General features: G+C 42.1%; 1 protein-coding gene across 4 annotated transcripts in view; it reads right to left on the bottom strand.

Annotated features, from left to right (window-relative positions):
• Window positions 1-18,418, bottom strand: part of rad18 (RAD18 E3 ubiquitin protein ligase) — a 97,334-nt gene extending 78,916 nt beyond the window's left edge. For all 4 annotated transcript variants that reach the window (XR_001319692.2, XM_014132861.2, XM_014132862.2 and 1 more), the window contains exons 1-5: window positions 18,184-18,418; window positions 17,796-17,874; window positions 17,582-17,643; window positions 17,388-17,458; window positions 11,598-11,974 (exon numbers count right to left, since the gene is read on the bottom strand). Coding sequence is in view for 3 of the 4 variants with exons in the window: in XM_014132861.2 (XP_013988336.1) it covers window positions 11,598-11,974; window positions 17,388-17,458; window positions 17,582-17,643; window positions 17,796-17,874; window positions 18,184-18,234 (640 nt within the window). In the remaining variant the exon portion in view is untranslated. The remainder of the gene's footprint in view (window positions 1-11,597; window positions 11,975-17,387; window positions 17,459-17,581; window positions 17,644-17,795; window positions 17,875-18,183) is intronic.
• Between the last annotated feature and the right edge of the window lie 621 nt (window positions 18,419-19,039).

Raw genomic sequence — 19,039 nt, 5'->3', positions numbered from 1 at the left:
TAATTCCCAGATAGCCTATACAGGTTTGATATATCATAAATAGATTAATCAGTCAAATCTGCTTTAGCAGTGCACAGTCAGTAAAACCCCTTTACGGACGTTCAGCCCCAGGGAGGTGCGTACCCTAGTGGTGAAGGGTCCCAACATTTGAACTACGGTTTACACTTATGATATCCAATCAATGGAGATTGTATGGATTATCGTCTCATTCAATTTGTTTAGTTAAATTGTCAAACATACCTTTCTAGGTTCTTCCAATTAAATGAGACAACTTAAACTTTGCATATTAACCTGGAGGAAGCAACCTCTCAGGTAATTCAAGTTTAATACCCAGATAGCCTACCCAGGTAGGACTAATCATTGGCATTGATTAATTCAATTTGCTTTTGCAAATTCATTCCCGTCCAACTTCCACAGTACTGTACAGTACTGATGGTTCATTAACGTCTATAAATAGATTAAAATCGTCTTTGCAGTTTTCCACATTCCAAAACCAAATTTTGGAAAATTAGGAAAAACTATTTTTTCCTTTCAAATGTTCTAATAATGTGCAAGCTATCAGAGGGGCTGGTTCCCACTCGCCCGCTAATTAGTGAACCTCCACCCGTAAATGGATTGATCTCTGACCTCAGCAGCGATAACAACCCTAATTATGCCATTAGTGGAAAAACAGACAATGTTTTCCAAAATCAACCATCGGGCGCAGGCCTCGTAAAGGTTCTCTCCAGTCTAGCTCTGATGTCTTGCCATCCGAGATTGCCATCTGTCCAATACCGCAGTGCACAGCTGAAGCACGAGCAGGTAACGGTAGACATAAAGGGACAGGTGGAGAGAACCGGGAAACCAATCACAAATGCAGAAAAGGGAAAAATTCTGCTAGCTATGGAACTGCGTTCGAAAACTGAACAATTAAATGTAATTGCAAAAACGTATGACGATGAACAAGCACAAGCTCTTCAACAAAATCGTTTTCTACAGGAACAAAATCATATGCTACAGGAACAACTCGATTTAGCCAAAACTAAATACGATGATGTCCACGCCAAACTAGATAAATCTGAAGAGTTATCTACAAACAGGAGCGCTCAACTTGACAACATGCATGCTGTTTTGTTGAATGTTACTCAAAATAACACGGTGCTCCTCAAAGCGCTGCAGACCAAAGACGATCAGTTAAAACACAATGACAAAGTTGGATGATAAATCAGCAGAACTTATTGAAGTCGCTGACCAAATGAATGATGAGAGAACTCAGGTGATGAGGTTGGAAATATTGATTTCTAAGCAAGCAGAGGAAATCTCATCACTGAATCTCTCGCTCCGTACTCAAGACCTCTATTTGCAAACCATGACAGATAAGTTTGAGACCGAAAGGAGCAGGTGTGACACTCACGTGTCCAAAATCAGTACTCTAAGCGCTCAAGTGGACTCTGCAATGCAGCAGAATTCCACCCTTAGGTACCATCTGGAGGAAATCCAGAATGGTCACGCTCTACAGCGCGACTTCCCATCCAAGCAACCGGAGCCCTGTACTCACAGGAGTGAAGACAATAGGTTTCAGACCTTGCCTCCCTCATGTGTCCCTCAGTCTTCTCCTCTTGGCCCTTCGGCACTGAGTAATATGGCGCCTCTTGGCCAACAACAACAAGGCTTGGCTTCTTCTCTTGGCCTTTCGGCCCCAATTTCTCCACAGGATGAAGCCAACCTTCTCCGCCCGCTTGGCGCAGAATACCTTGACAAACTCGTCAAGAATTTCCCCACCTTTGACCCCGTTCCAGGTCAGCCAAACGATACTGAGACGTTCCTAGCTGACATAGCGGACGCGTTGGGTGGCTACCCGAACGCTACGGGTTCTGACAGGGTTTACCTGTTGAAGCGAACGTCGAATAGACACGTGACGAGGTTCATTCGTCTACAACAGCAACACGTGCTAAATGACTATGCTAAACTTGCCACAGCTTTGAAATTAGAATTCAGTGGTTCTGCGACTCGCAAACACGATAGCTCACTGGCTAACACCGTCAAACAAGCTCGGAACGAACACCCACAAGCTTTCTATCATAGGCTTCGTTCAGCTTACTTAAGCGAGAACAATTTGAGAAAAGGGTAAAAGATAAGTCACAAGGACTAGACGGGGAATTACCGGACACCAGGTCCGCAGGAATTAACACCCATAGCAAGGACGTTAAAGTTCAAATTTCTCCCGCTCTCATTCAAGACCCTATCCAGGGCCCGCTTGATCAAGTAACAAGCCCCCGGGCTCTGTCTATAGACTCTGATACAAAAGTTGCGAAGAAAAAGGTCAAACGCTTCGTTAAAGCCAAGCCCACTCAAAATCAGAAAAGTCAATCTGCTTCCATCTTGAACAGACAGGGCACATCACGTCGTTGCGAACGACCACTCCACTTTGTGGGGAATATGTCCACTAACCACGAATCTAAACGGCCATACCTGGAAACAGTCCTGGAGGACTGCTTAGCTTGTCATGCGCTAATTGATTCGGGTGCGACAATATCACTCATCTCTCAAACATTGTTTGATGATCTCAAAAGGGCTTTGAAGCCATCTAAACGTTGGTTAAAAGTGGAACGATGCGACACTAAACTTCGAGGGGTCACTCAGACTACCTCGCCTCTCACATTGAGAGTCATGCTGAAACTACACTTCCAGGACGTATCGCTCGTTCACCCTGTGTATGTTACCAGCCTCGAAACTGTAACCCTGCTACTTGGAGCAGACTTGATGGATCGGTTACTCCCATTGATGGATTGGAAAACCAACCAGGTATGGTCACAGGCCACAGTGCCTTCTCCACTGACCACACCGTCTCCCCCTAACGCTAGCTGCAACGCAGTCCTTCACGAGGGGTATCTGTCGAAAGCACCCCTTGAGGAAAAGACGTTTAGAAACCTCTTGGTACAAAATCCGATCCACGGAGATAGTACGATATCTCGACACATTCCATCAGCCAATCTGATTGACCATTCTTTTCATGATTTCGAGCCAGCTGTCTCTGTGAATAAGCAACTTCCCTCCTCCTTGCAGTCATGTAATACGGTAGTTGAGATGAACTTTTCTTTCCCTTTGGACACTTCCACAAGCACTGCGGCCGTCCCAGCAAGAAAAACATTGATGCGCAGAGTATACTCTGCTTCCGATGATACACCTTCCGCTTTGTTGGGGACTGTCACCCCTTACAATGACACTAATGGCGTCAGTCCAGCAACTGACCCGATGACTCCCACTTGTGAAACACTTTGCGATATCACAGACCGATATCCTCGTCTCAGTTCACAGGTAATGAAGAGGTTGCCACACGCGGACGCGGTGGTGACTGACATGCCTCGACAGCCACTGAGCGTTTTGAAGCACAAACACCAGGAGATTTGGTTGAAAGGTTACAGCCACTCTCATAAAAACGCGGCCGCTGTCAACTCGTACATAGGGTCCGACCTTTTCATGTGCGCATCGGACACCAACACCACCCGCTGGTGGGGGGGTCCCGAGGCACAAAGGGGGGGAATAGTAGCCCAGACCCATGATGAGCCTCATCGAGGCCGGTGGGGGGGGTCGAGACTACGGACAACACCGTACGAGGCCGCCAGAGCATAAATCAAATCTAGTTGTAAACTCTCCTATGAGAACAGTGAGGAGCAGACAGGCCCCTAGACGGGGATTATCTTAGAAGACATCTAAGATAGTACTGAGGTGTACCACACTGGTCGTAAAGGAAGTCCAGTGGACTTGTCCACCTCCAAAACAAATGGCAACAATAATCATTCTTTGCCATGCGTAGGTTCAACTACAATACAACTAGTAAAATGCTCCAATCATGTGTTCCGGTAGATAATATTTCAGAATAAATCGGTAGGATAACTGGTCCCCTTGAGTACCAGTACCAGCTACACTCAGTAAGAGGATTAGTAACCTCACAAGTTAAATTGCTATTGATAATAGCGACATAGGAGTCACTCAGAGTGCAACACGTGGAGGGGAATCTCCAGTGCACTCTTCCAATGGTTAACACACATGTCACTAATAAATAGGACCCTCCATTCAGGAGTAAAATTATTAGAAGTCATGAACCATGATCACGCCACGTATGACTGGTCCAATACTTAAAGAGTACTTCCGTCGTGAGGTTAGCTCCTCCGTGGATAACATAGCTATGAAATAGACTTCATACCTATCGCCACTACAATAGTGGAAGACAGTGACTTGTAGAAAACTACTACAGACTCCCTTGACACCAATTCTGACTGACCTCCAGGCATTGACCTGAAAATTACCTGACTATGTCAGACTCATTCTGAACAAGTTGTAATCTGCCCGGATACTTGGTTTTCTTCCCTTGACATGCGCGCTTGTGTAAGCATAAACGCACATGCACAACGGAACATCCAATTAGGATTTATGCTAGGACCACTTAAGGGCCCAAGCAATATACCAGCCTTAGTAAAGTTGAACATTTATTTCTAGGCCTTTGACTCTACAGCACTCACCAGTATTCTTCCCAGAAGTCCGTAGGTCATACCTGTAGACTGCCCAAAACTAGTGCATTACAGCTGTAGACTTATCATATAGTTATCAACTTAGGATAGCGCCTAAGCAACACACCAAGTAGGAAAACCCTAGATATGGCATTAGAGACAATGCCATGATAATCATTTTGCCAGAACATTGGACGTATATAGAATACAGTCCAATTAGATGATTTTTTTTGTGTGAACTATATTTTGTATATTTTTGTTTTGTTTATGCTTTCATTCCTTTTCGGTTCAGTTCCTTTGACACTTAGGAAGTGATAGAGCCATAAACAAAGTCCCCATACAACCATCACTTAGTGCCACAACGCCGCTCATTGGGGAATTAATGTAATTATATATATTTCATGAGTGTGTGTGCGTTGTTAACCTGTTAGGGCTAGGGGGCAGCATTTGCACGTCTGGATAAAAAAAATGTACCCGATTTAATCTGGTTACTAATCCTACCCAGTAACTAGAATATGCATATACTTATTATATATGGATAGAAAACACTCTAAAGTTTCTAAAACTGTTTGAATGGTGTCTGTGAGTATAACAGAACTCATTTGGCAGGCAAAACCCTGAGACATTTTCTGACAGGAAGTGGATACCTGATGTGTGGTATTGACTTTAAACCTATCCCATTGAAAAACACAGGGGCTGAGGAATATTTTGGCACTTCCTATTGCTTCCACTAGATGTCACCAGCCTTTACAAAGTGTTTTGAGTCTTCTGGAGGGAGATCTGACCGAACAAGAGCCATGGAACGATGATGTCCCATTAGACACCTGGCGCGCGAGTTCATGTTGGGTACCCTCGTTCCAATACGTTATAAAAGAGTATGCATTCGTCCACCTTGAATATTATTCATGTTCTGGTTAAAAAAGGCCCTAATGATTTATGCTATACAACGTTTGACATGCTTGAACGAACGTAAATATATTTTTTCCCCTCGTTCATGACGAGAAGTCCGGCTGGCTTAGATCATGTGCTAACAAGACGGAGATTTTTGGACATAAATGATGAGCTTTTTTGAACAAAACTACATTCGTTATGGACCTGTGATACCTGGAAGTGACATCTGATGAAGAGAATCAAAGGTAATGGATTATTTACATAGTATTTTCGATTTTAGATCTCCCCAACATGACGTCTAGTCTGTATCGCAACGCCGTATTTTTCTGGGCGCAGTGCTCAGATTATTGCAAAGTGTGATTTCCCAGTAAGGTTATTTTTAAATCTGGCAAGTTGATTGCGTTCAAGAGATGTAAATCTATAATTCTTTAAATGACAATATAATATTTTACCAATGTTTTCTAATTTTAATTATTTAATTTGTGACGCTGACTTGACTGCCGGTTATTGGAGGGAAACGATTTCCTCAACATCAATGCCATAGTAAAACGCTGTTTTTGGATATAAATATGAACTTGATAGAACTAAAAATGCATGCATTGTCTAACATAATGTCCTAGGAGTGTCATCTGATGGAGATTGTAAAAGGTTAGTGCATCATTTTAGCTGGTTTTATGGTTTTGGTGACCCTGTCTTTGACTTGACAAAACATTACACACAACTCTTGTAAATGTACTGTCCTAACATACTCTAAATTTATGCTTTCGCCGTAAAACCTTTTTGAAATCGTAAAACGTGGTTAGATTAAGGAGATGTTTATCTTTCAAAGGGTGTAAAATAGTTGTATGTTTGAAAAATTTGAATTTTGACATTTATTTGGATTCAAATTTGCCGCTCTTGAAATGCACCTGCTGTTGATGGAGTGCACCACGGGTGGCACGCTAGCGTCCCACCTAGCCCATAGAGGTTAACATCTGCCTAAGTTACTGCCCAGATCTTCCAGTCTGGACGACGGGTCCGGAACGGCGACCCCAAATCCGGACACCCACAGCCTATCCTTGTGGCGGCATGCCCGCTGTCAGAGAGACTACCAAGGTAAACCACCAGAGGGGGGGACCGCAACGGCGATCACCAACCAGGACATCCCCTGGCCCTTCCTGGGGTACTTTACAGCTTCCAGGGAACCTACCAAGGTACACCAATTGAGGAGACCGCAACGGCGATCACCAACCAGACATCAACTGCCCATCCTTGTGGTGGACGGCTCCGCTTTCAGAGAGCCTACCAAGTTCAACCACCAGAGAGGACTGCAACGATGATCTACCAATGGGACATCACGTGGTCATGATTTTATGTTGATTTGTAACTTGCAGGATAAACAAGATCCAAACCACCAGGGGGGGTATGTCATGACGTTGGCCTCTCCCTTTTGCACACAATCCACCCTGTGTGTAAAGGGTAGAAAAAAATCTAAAATTCCAGGAACGTCTCTGGCCACATGGCCCATAGAGAGACAAAGGAAATTCTTCCAACTCATAGAATTGAAGAATCCAGCTACGAACTGATCCGCTGGTACCATTTTGTGATACTCAGAAGAGACAATATAGCCATATTACCATAAAACTGTTTATATAATAGACTCAGTTTAAGACTTGCCTCATGGGTGTATGGAATGTATTGATAAGGATAAAGCTTTTGTAAGACATTGAGATGCTATGTACTGATGTAATGTGATAGATTTGGTTACAGAAATACAATTCTAACTCAGTCATAGGCACGCCCCAGGGACATATACAGGACCAGGCGTCATTTGACCAGCCTGTTCGATGGGCACTATAAAACACTCCCTGATTTACATTTCCTCAGACCAGGCCTACACTCTATGGCCAGAGGTTTGACCATCCAAGTACTCTACTGAAAGTGAACCATACCACGTGGTTAACTTTTAGACTATTGATACCGACAGAATAAGAACAAGTCTTTGATATTAATTATTAGTCTGCAGCTAAGTAAATTATATCATCGAACGGGAAGACCAACGAAACAACCATTCTATGACGACATTAATGAATGTCGCTCTGAAAGATCCATTCTACCCGAGAGAGAGAGAGAGAGAGAGAGAACGCGGACAAAACTCCCCAACAGAACTACTCTCCAACAAGAATCAGAACGACACACTGAGCATAAATATATATATTGATTGCAATTGTTCCCGAATGAGTGATCCTTCAATTGTCAATTGTTAATGAACTCTGTGTAAACTTCTCAGCTGACCATTTATGACCCATTGTTCAACAGGCCGACCAGCCTGTTTAGCCCACAAGGGCACATTCCGATGCCAATCCTTTGTTGACGATAATTACTGTTTGTATGTTTTTCTGTTAATTACTTAGTGTAGTAAATAAATGATTTTAAGACAATTGATGTATGGATGATTTTAGTAAAGACTGGGTTCGTGCAGATACAACAATTTACGACGTTTTGGAATGAGACTGGACTAGAGGTAAATACACCATTTGAACTAGAAGATAATCGACCTATACTATAATAGAATATAATATTATAGTACAGGAAAGTTATATTAGGAAAATTATAGCTTTGTAATCTGAATATTCTCCTTGGTGCCCCGATCTCCTAGTTAATTACAATTAAATGATTAATCAGTTTAATCGCGTGATAATAATTACAGGGAGCTAATTGATAAACATATCTTCCGTTTAATGGTACCCCCAAAGACACGACAAATGCAACATGCAACAATTTCAAAGATTTTACTTAGTTACAGTTCTTATAAGGAAATAAGTCAATTTAAATAGATTCAATAGGCCCTAATCTATGGACTTCACATGAATGGGAATACAGATATGCATCGGTTGGTCACAGATACCTTAAAAAAAAAAGGTAGGGGCGTGGATCAGAAAACCAGTCAGTGTCTGGTGTGACCACCAATTACGTCATGCAGCACGTCTTCTTCGCATAGAGTTGATCAGGCTGTTGATTGTGGAATGCTGTCCCACTCTTCTTCAATGGCTGTGCAAAGTCCCTGGATATTGGCAGGAACTGGAACATGCTGTCGTACATGTCAATCCAGAGCATCCTAAACATGCTCATTTCTGGTGAGTATGCAGGCCATGGAAGAACTGGAAATGTTTAGCTTCCAAGAATGGTTTACGGATCCTTGCGGCATGGGGCCGTGCATTATCATGCTGAAACATGAGGTGATGGCGGCAAATGAATGGCACGACAATGGGCCCCAGCATCTCGTCAAATTGCCATCAATAAAATTGTGTTTGTTGTCCATAGCTTATGCCTGCCCATACCATAACCCCACCACCACAGGGAAAGGGAACTCTGTTCACAACATTGACATCAGCAAACTGCTCGCCCACACGTCTGCCATCTTCCGGGTACAGTTGAAACCGGGATTAATCTGTGAAGAGCACACTTAAACCAGCGTGCCAGTGGCCATTGAAGGTGAAAATTTGCCCACAACGCCAAACTGCAGTCATGTCAAGACCCTGGTGAGGACAACCAGCACGCAGATGAGCTTCCCTGAGACGGTTTCTGACAGCTTGTGCAAAACTTATTTGGATGTCCTGGGCTGGCATGGTTACACGGGGTCTGCGGTTGTGAGGCCGGTTGGACGTACTACCAAATTCTCTAAAACAACGTTGGAGGCGGCTTCTGGTAGAGAAATTAACATTCAATTATCTGGCAACAGCTCTGGTGGACATTCCTGCAGTCAGCATGCCAATTGCACTCTCCCTCAAAACTTGAGACCTCTTTTTCATTGTGTTGTGTGACAAAACTGCACATTTTAGAGTGGCCTTTTATTGTCCGCAGCACAAGGTGTACCTGTGTAATGATCATGCTGTTTAATAGGCTTCTTAATATCCCACACCTGTCAGGTAGACAGATTATCTTGGCAAAGGAGAATTGCTCACTAACAGGGATGTCAACACATTTTCGCACAACATTTTAGAGAAATAAGCTTTTTGTCCATATGGAAAATTTCAGGGATCTTTTATTTCAGCTCATGAAACATGGGACCAGACCAACACTTTACATGTTGCGTTTATATTTTTGTTCAGCATTTTTTTTTTTTTTTATGAGCATGGCCTTAATTCTATTACAGCATATTGGATGACTGTCATTCATATTCCATTTACCCAGCTTAATGTAACATCGATAGGTTTAGGCTACTACATGATACTCTAATTTTCCCTATACCCATCATGAGGTTGCTACAACCTAGCTTATGAATGAAAGTTTACAACGTAGGTCAAGAGAATTGAGTAATCAAGGTGACAGACAGTGACACATTCAATACCGCCTTGCACACGTGCATGCATCTAGCTGATTTAGGGTGTATTCATTAGTCCAACAGTTGCAAACAATAATTTATATTGAACAAATTCAGGTATGTTTATCTCCGTTCCGTTGCATAATTCCTTCTCGCATCTACGCGCTCTCCTACTCTCACCTCTTCCATTCGCTTGTGGACTTCAGTGCACAACAAATACATCAGCTATCTGTGACCAGGTGAAAAAACTTTTCCAAGCCAAACCTTCACATCATAACCACTACACACACACAGCCTACATTGTTGTCACCATATTAGCAGACGTCATACCCAACATAGCTACTAGAACTAAATCATTAGTAAACCCGCTACAATCATGCAATACAGTGTACAGTCAGCAAGCAGTTTAGCAGTTACACCGTCAGGTCCCAGTGGCGATAAATTAATAAAACCAAAAGCTACCAGAGTTGTATTTTTTCCACTTTCACTTAACCAGCTAGCTAACATAGCATCCCTCTCGGTTTGAGCCAGGTGTTTGAGTACGCTAAACTAGCTAGCTGCATTTGCAAACTAAATGAACGTGGAAAAAAATACAATGAAATATAGCTAGCTCTCGCTTCTTCAAACTAGCTTTCCACTGTGTTACCCTACAGAGTACTGTTGAAGCTACTGTTTTAATTATTTGGTGAAGTGAATATATTTAGTATAGTTTATCTAAAAGGGATAACTTGAATGTTTTATTATTAGACATTTTATGAAATTCACTGAAAAGGATGGTCCTCCCCTCCCTCCTCTGAGGAGCTTCCACTGAGATAGTCAGGAGTGGGATATCAAAGGTGCATGTAGGGACCTATAAAATATATTGTTTTCTTTTTTTACTTGATTCCATTTCCTTTTTCCTTAATTTAATTCTCTCTGTTTAGTTTTCTAGGTATCTGTTTTCCTGTTTTTTTGCTCTCAAAAATAACTTTTTTTAATAGAAAAATCACTAAATTGGATGTTCCAAGTCCACAACAATGGTTAAACTGGAGACCACTAGAAGGTCTGGTAAAAAAATATATATTTATTTTGGGTGTAGTTACCCTTTAATTCCAGTGCTTACCTAGCAAGAGGCTATTGTTTGACTGTGTTTTTATAGCGCACATGTGATGGTAGAGTTAAATGTGATGGTAGAGTTAAATACCCACTGGTTTGATGCAAATAATCATGATATCATTCTGCCAAGTAAGCATAGGCTACTTTGTACAGTAGTTAACATTTAATCAAGAAGGTTTTTGGGAAAACCTTTCCATCTACCAGAAGACTTTCCATTAGCATCCTCACTAATCCTCACTAATGGCTACACAAAGTGTATGCGCACCGCACATACAGACGGGGATTTCTCATTACCTCTTCAGAAAGATGCAGGAAATACAAATCACTGATGCATTCTGTTCAGGTCTCATGATAAACTTGGACAAATTAATAAATGTTCAATACTTTTCGTTGATTCCCTACTAAATACAATACATTTTAAAATATTGTTGAATTCGTTTTAATGTCTGGATTCCGTGATTCTGTCCGTGTTCTCCGCATCGCAGATTTTATCGGGCCCTAATGCATGTAAACAGTTTATCCTGAATAAGACCTTAACCAGGGTATGAGCTATTATTCGGAATACTGTGCGCATGTAAACGTGGTCATTGTGAAATGGCCACATTTCCATGTAACATTGAAATCATACATCATTTTAAATGGACATGAATATTCTATGCAACTAGTACAATGAAAAAAAGTACAACTAACATTGCTTTCCCATTTTAAGCATAGGCCCATATGCATTAGAAATACTGTGTTTTGGCAGCCAAGTCTTCCTCAAGTTCTAAATGTTCTAGTGGAACATATCATTATTCCTTCCTGCAGACAAGCCTCACCTTTAACTACAGGCTTCACGTCCTGTGATGTGGATGGTGAGTCAGCCAGAGACGCCAGCCCTGTCATGGAGATGTCCATCTTCTCAATCTTCACAGCCACCAGCACCTGGGCCGGTATCTCCTCCTCCATGGGCTCCTCCTTCACAGAGACCTGATGACCAGGGTCTACTTTCACAGTTTGTATATGACGTGCTGTCAGGGCCTCTGTAGTGAGAGATGTTGTGGAAGTGATTGGCCCCTTCTGGAAAAAGTGACTGAGGATGGAGCCATCCTTCTTGGGGCCCCTGGTCTGTCTGTGTGTTTTACACGTGACAACAGAGGCCGGGGTCTTCGGGGACAATGGAGGCGAGTCGAAATTAGCTTTTGACAACTGCTGCCTGGGATAAGCAGGCGGGAGAAAAGAACATCAGAACTTTAGCGTGAGACTGAAGAAATACAATAAGTTGGTCTCAACAGAGGAACAAGAGGACAGAGCTGACAAATTCTCCAGGTGTAAGTAGTCTGATAAAATGCATTGACTATTCCACACAGATATGCACACCAACCAAAAATGACATACACACAGTGACAGTGAAACAAACGCTCACTAAATTACTAAACAAAAACAGTTGTATCTATTGAGGCGCATGCAGACTCTCTAGAGAAGGAAAGGTTTGGGGCCCACTGGAAAGAGGAGAGGGTTATCTGCCAATAAATGCTGCTGACAGTAATGTGAGCCCCTTGACGTAAACTGCACATGTCCAATTATCTCGCACTTTCTTGCGGATCGAGAACGAGTCAGCCAGTTGGCCACAATCTTGGAAATGTGGAAAGCAAACAAATAGAGCTGGTAGCTGCAGAGCCATTACTGGGCCATAAAGTGGAATCAATGAGGTGTGCAATGCTCTGCTTTCCATATTGAAACCCTTTTATTTGTCTTCGCTCTGATCATTAGAGCAGGTTACAGCACACGCAAGGCAGCCAGCACCTTCACAGCACACACCATGTGTAGAATAGGCTATAAAACTCCCACTAGGAAGGTGCTCAGCTGCTCCCAGTACCTTACCCCCTGCCTCTATTAGTAAATATAAAGCCACAGGTAATATTATGCACATCCAGTCTAAATGAAATGCACTTAATGAAGAGGTGGCGGTGTGGTGGGCAGTAATATTTTACATGTATATACAGTATACTGTATATGCTCACTCCTTCAAATGCTCTCATGCCATCTGAAAAACACATCTAGTGGCACCAGTAACACTATCAGGTAAAGCAGCCAGGGTATCAGGAGGGCATCTTGTGCTTTGAGGAACCGAAGGCTCCACTCTCAGTGTTTACCCTCTATGGAATTCTAATTAATAAAAACATTTGAAGCTAATTTCCTGCAATTCTACACATTTTGCAATGACTTATGCCATGTTAATATGATACCGGAGTGAGAGTGACTAACAAAATCAATGGAGGCTCCGTGAAGATCAGGGCCCCCTGGCACGTGCCCTGCATGCCCCGGTCTGTATTCAGCCATGATTACTACAAGTTTAGATAACTGGCTAGACTAATTTAGCAATCTAAAAAGTATTAGTTGACATGGCTAATTAAGTGACTGGCAATGACTGACATAACAAGAGAAAAACTGCTGATGCACAACCAAATTTCAAAATTGCACATTGTGTATGCTGCTATTCTAACAGTAAATTAAGACCCCGACTGGACATGTCACGCAATCCACCAATAACACTGACGTTTCTTCGGTTTCATGGAAAAATTCCAACATTTAGCCTAGGCTAATGCAACACGTTAAATAGAGGCTGACAATAAGGCTAAGTATAAATACACACACAAACATAGATTTGATTACCATGTAAGTTTCACTAATACTAAGCCCACCATGACTTGGTAGGTAGCAGATCAAAGTCAGAATTGGAAGAAGTCCCACCCTTATGCAATAGTAGAATAGTAGAAATGTCTCTACACAAATAGACTCCACACACTGCATGCTCCACCTAACATCATTGCAAGCAATCTTTATGGAGATCATCAAAATGCCAATACTTGGGTTATGGGAGTCGATAAAACAGCAAGCCGCAACACAAGTAATAAGCATAGAGACTAAATGGGGGCCTTTGTCATTCTTTTATGGCTTCTCTCATTCCAGCATTGGCACGGAGTCAGGTGTCAAACTTTGTAAATACGGCATATGACCAACCTGAATCTCCCCTGGGCTGCCTCACTCAGATCCACTGAGTTACACTCATCCTGCATCTGCTGGACAAAACCCTGGAAGTCTGGGCTTTGTCATAATAAACAGCGCACCTCAGAGGGACAGGCCATTGACTGACTGCCTATTGTCTTCTAATCGGGAGTTACATCATAGACCTTTCCTCCACTATTCCATACATCACCCAGTAGGAACATTGTAATACTTTAGAAAATCATTAGCTACAATTTTCAGAGGTTGAAAAATGCTGAGGTTAAACTGCCATAGAGAATAGTGTAGTTAATAAAACATTAAATAATCTATTCTCTTTGTGCTTGATGACTATTCATAGATTCTAAATTAAGACAGGAAATGGAACAGATTGGAGTTAACTATATCTGTAATTAGATGAGAGAACCAATGAGTTATCTATGTTATTGGCACAGTGGGCAGCAGTGATGCGCGCCACAAGCACACACAGTTGCACAGACATACACACATCTATGTACCTCCACGGCCTTTAGGGAAGATTGTCAATGTACTGCTTCCCCCACACGAGGTCTGATTTGGCATGTGTTGAGTCCAGGACACAGAGGAAGGGATGACTTGGAGATAATCTAAGCCTACATGACAGTTTGATCTGATTGCCTACCTGATTTACTATTCAGAGGCACAGAGCGCAGTTCCATTGTGAATAACAACAAAGAGAGGAGACCCATGGTTTGAGGCAGGAATAACCAGTTTCCCAGAGGAAAGGGCATCCTGATAGTTACTAAGAATCCAGGAGATCTGCTCCCTAAACAGGCTGTCACCAGCCACACACAGCGTCAATTTACATTAAAAACAACATCCATATAGGGAGGGAAATACATTACTCTGAAGGCCAAAGGAAAGTATTCGATGCTGCTTGGTTTCTTGTTGTCATTTTGTTGACACAACGCTATGCAACTGTCCAAACACAAAGTGGTAGAGAAATGGTCATAACAGCGGGCGTTAGATTAAAGAGCTGATAATAAATAGCAGGCCAGAAGCCCCCCCAGAGGTGAGCGGGGGGTGGCGGCAGGCCGGGGAGGGGAGGGAGGCCAGGGTTTTGGGAGCTCATTGATCATGGATGAGCAGACCTGAAGTCACCAGAGGACCGGATAGAGTCAATACAGCCTCCTTAAAGCTGAGAGTCTAATTGCATTTCAACTGTCCCAGGATATTGATTCTAAAGTTGCCAGGCAGCTTCCTGCACACAGAGGAGAAAATGTTACCTACGACAAATAGCATCTTAAGCCCAAAGTATCAGAATAGCTCATAGTTTGCTTTTAGGGTCAGATACTTATGGTCTGCTATCAAGTATCTAGCCTAGTAACAACTTATTAAATAACTACATGATCAGTTAGGTAGGCTACTCAGCAAAATGAACACATTTCAGAAAGGACAAAAAGTAGATGAGAGTCAAGACATACAGTACAAAGCAAGGACTATGCTATTTGATTGCATCTCAGACAGCAGGGAAATGAACAAATGTGCACTCTGTAAACATCCTGCTTTCTGAGGGTCCAATCCCCCATGGTGGTGTACCGCTATTTCACATGCTCCCTGCTAGACAAACAGGAAATTAAAGGACAGAGGAGAGGGCAGCCACATAAGTCACTCTCTCCAAACCCCGATGGCCATCTGAAATTCCTCAGTTGTAGATTAGAGCTTTCTGAGGGATGACGCCATTCAGGTGACTGACGTGAGTGAGCAGCATGGTTTAAACATTGATAACAGCAGCACCACGAGATCAAGTCTGCTGCCTGCAGCCTCAAATCCTGCCTGGGCAAAGAAAATTCTCACTCATAAAATATGCATAAAACAGTGGACTTATTTACTGGGAACATCCATTTGTGGAATTGCTACAGAAGTGCAAATATCTTTTATGTGATTCACTCAATATCATGCCATGGTCATAGTCTTGTTGACAACAGCATTGCATTGTAGTAAATAGGAAATAATGCAATGCAAAAAAGAATATAGCTCAGGTACATTAAATAGAAATCCCCATTTGATTATAAAGTGAAATCCACAATTTAAAGGTGTATTAGTAGCAGGTAACTAGTAAGATGTTAAATAAAAATGGTTTAAATGTTGTTCACCAGAGGGCAAATTATAATCTAGTCAATAACAGTAGCATCCCCTGACATGCATTCCTAATCTTTCACATTCATTTTTGTTTCCTGGTATTTTTATGATGTAAGCTCAAAACAACCTTGGCTTTTTTATGTTTACATCCTCTCCTGTGTTTGTGGTTGAGGATATGTTTTTGGTGTACTGTAGTAAATATCCCTTCAGTCGTTTTCATTACTCCATTAGCGCCATTCCCAAGGCCAAAGTATACACAACATTGAATTTACTTGCTCTAACAGTGTTTCCTGCTACAATGGAGGGAAAAGGACATTGTTATCATTCCTTCCATTTTATCATTCTGAAATGACAACATTTAAAATGGCATCCCCAAACATCGGCACAAAAAGTGTATAGAAGTTGGTCCTGGGGCCCCCAAAGTTGGTCCTGGGGCTCCCCTGGGTGCACTTTTTGGTTTAAGCCCTAGTACTACATAGCTGAATAAAATAACAAACTCATCATTAAGCTTTATTTTTAAGCAGCTGTGTACTGCTAGGGCAAAAACCAAAACGTGCACCCACGGGGGCCCCAGGACCGAGTTTGGGAAACCCTGCTCAAAACGGCCCTTTTGAATGGTTTTGTATACTGACTGTTTAAATCATTAGGAACACCTTCTTAATATTGAGTTGCGCCCCCTTTTGCCCTCAGAACAGCCTCAATTTGTCAGGGCATGGACTCTACAAGGTGTCGAAAGCATTCCACAGGGATGCTGGCCCATGTTGTCTCCAATGCTTCCCATAGTTGTGTCAAGTTGGCTGGATGTCCTTTGGTTGGTGGAACGTCGTTGACACACACGGGAAACTGTTGAGCGCAAAAAACCCAGCAGCGGTGCAGTTCTTGACAGACAAACCGATGCACCTGGCACCTCCTACCATACCCCCTCTTCAAAGGCACTTAAATATTTTGTCTTGCCCATTCAACCTCTGAATGGCACACATCCACAATCCATGTCTCAATTATCTCAAGGCTTAAAAATCCTTTAACCTGTCTCCTCCCCTTCATCTACATTGATTAAGTGGATTTAACAGGTGACATCAATAAGGATCATAGCTTCCACCTGGATTCACCAGGTCAGTTTGTCATGGAAAGTTCCTAATGTTTTGTGCACTCAGTCTATATAAGTATACACATGTATTTGCAAATAATATGCACTTTCAAAACTTGGCTTAACATTTTTCTACAGAGAAAGGAACCTGCCAGCTGGGCTTATGGCATCAGGCATACCCTCAGCCTTCAAACACTGAGCTTGGTGGCTTTTTCAAAATATACATTTTTGCGGTTTCTCTATCATGAATTGGCAGTTCATCTATCGTATAGGTAGGCACAGTTGTGCTGCAGGGTGTCTAGTTGCCTGAGGAGATGCCTCTAAATAATCTATGAACGAGAAATAGGCTAGATACAGTATGTTTACATTTTTCTACCAGCATATCATGTAATTATTTCATACACAATATAGGTACCTTGCAGTTTGAAAGTTTGTGACCAGGTCATCCAGTATCCGGTTGTTTCTTATGTCCTGTTCTGTTGTAGGCTAAAATAGAGAAAAATACATGCCTGCTTGATTTTGACATATGGAAAGCTAGATTCAATTAAAAAGACAGCTTCATTGTCACAACGTTGCAATGCATTCAGTACCACCAGGGATCATACTTACTGAATTACACACCGGACATTGCAACTTGTTGGACATACATTTTCTTATGCACAAAGAGCAGACTGTAAATAGAAATTTACATAATCAGGTGTGATTATACAGTATTGTTATGAGACAAGTGGTGCCATCTTCTACACACCAGGCTATAGCTATAACATGGTCTTGAAAACTAATGCTGGATAGTTTGTCTGGGGACAATATCCGGTTAACTTACAGTTGTGAGAGCATTTTGTCATCACTGCGGTACTCAGGAACTCAAAACAAATGGGACATCGGAGAAGGGTATCAACATTCTGCATACAGAAAGAATAGTGTCAGGTACTGTAGACTAGTATGATACACGGTGTGCGTCACATTTACATTGTTGTTCACACTACTGGGTTAGCTAGCTGGCTATTATGCATAATGTTTAAAAAGGCAAAACAATAAAAGCAAGTTAGTTAGCTAACTGTCTGACAAATATTCTGTACTAACTAACGTTAGCTTGCTATCATGGAGTTTGGGCTATTTTGCGAAAATAGTTATTGTAAGAAGTAGCTAGACTGTAGCTAGCTGACGTCGACGTTAGCTTGTCAATGTGGGAGTTTTGAAGAAGCACTTACTTTCAGGCAAGTCAGATTTGGTGGTAAATCCGCTTCATTACAATTGGCCATGATGATGATAGTTCTCTATAAACAGTGGTTAGAAGAACGAATTTAGAAAGAAACTGGGGCTATGTTTCATTGTATAATTCCGCACAGATTTATCTTCATCCCAAATGCACCCTTCCGGGAGGATCATGTCAATTCCTGTCTCGGTTTGCTCTTCGTGACCAATGGGCACACATAAATGTACCGGTTGGGCGGGGGAGCTCACAAAATTTGGCCCGTTATTTTATACCACAGTCATTAGACAGAGAAAATGTGCTATTGGTTTGACCACTGCTCCTGCCTGTACTTGTCTTGACTTCATGCATGGTTACTTATCTGTAAAGTGCTTGTCATCCAAATACTTGATATACAGAAGGTTTATGTTCCTATGGTTTGCTTCAGAAATTCCACATCACTAGAATGGAAGATAAGCCTCCTCTGACCCATAGAGATCCTATTAAATGACTAAAGGGGCTAATTCATACAAGCCTTAAAAGATTCAGAATAGAAATGGCAGCCATTCTCTGGTCTGATCAAATCAAAGTTTATTTGTCACGTGCGCCGAATACAGCAGGTGTAGACCTTACAGTGAAATGCTTACTTACAGGCTCTAACCAATAGTGCAGGGGAAAAAAGAAGATATGTATGTGTGTGTGTGTGTGTGTAGGTAGGTAAGTAAAGAAATGAAACAACAGTAAAAAGACATTTGAAAATAAGAGTAGCAAGGCTATATACAGACACCGGTTAGTCAGGCTTATTGAGGTAGTATGTACATGTGGGTATTGTTAAAGTGACTATGCATATATGATGAACAGAGAGTAGCAGTAGC

The sequence above is a fragment of the Salmo salar genome, chromosome ssa12 (assembly GCF_905237065.1).
Source record: "Salmo salar chromosome ssa12, Ssal_v3.1, whole genome shotgun sequence".
NCBI lineage: Eukaryota > Metazoa > Chordata > Actinopteri > Salmoniformes > Salmonidae > Salmo > Salmo salar.
The sequence above is the reverse complement of the archived record's forward strand: the minus strand, read 5'-3'. Positions and strand labels throughout refer to the sequence as shown.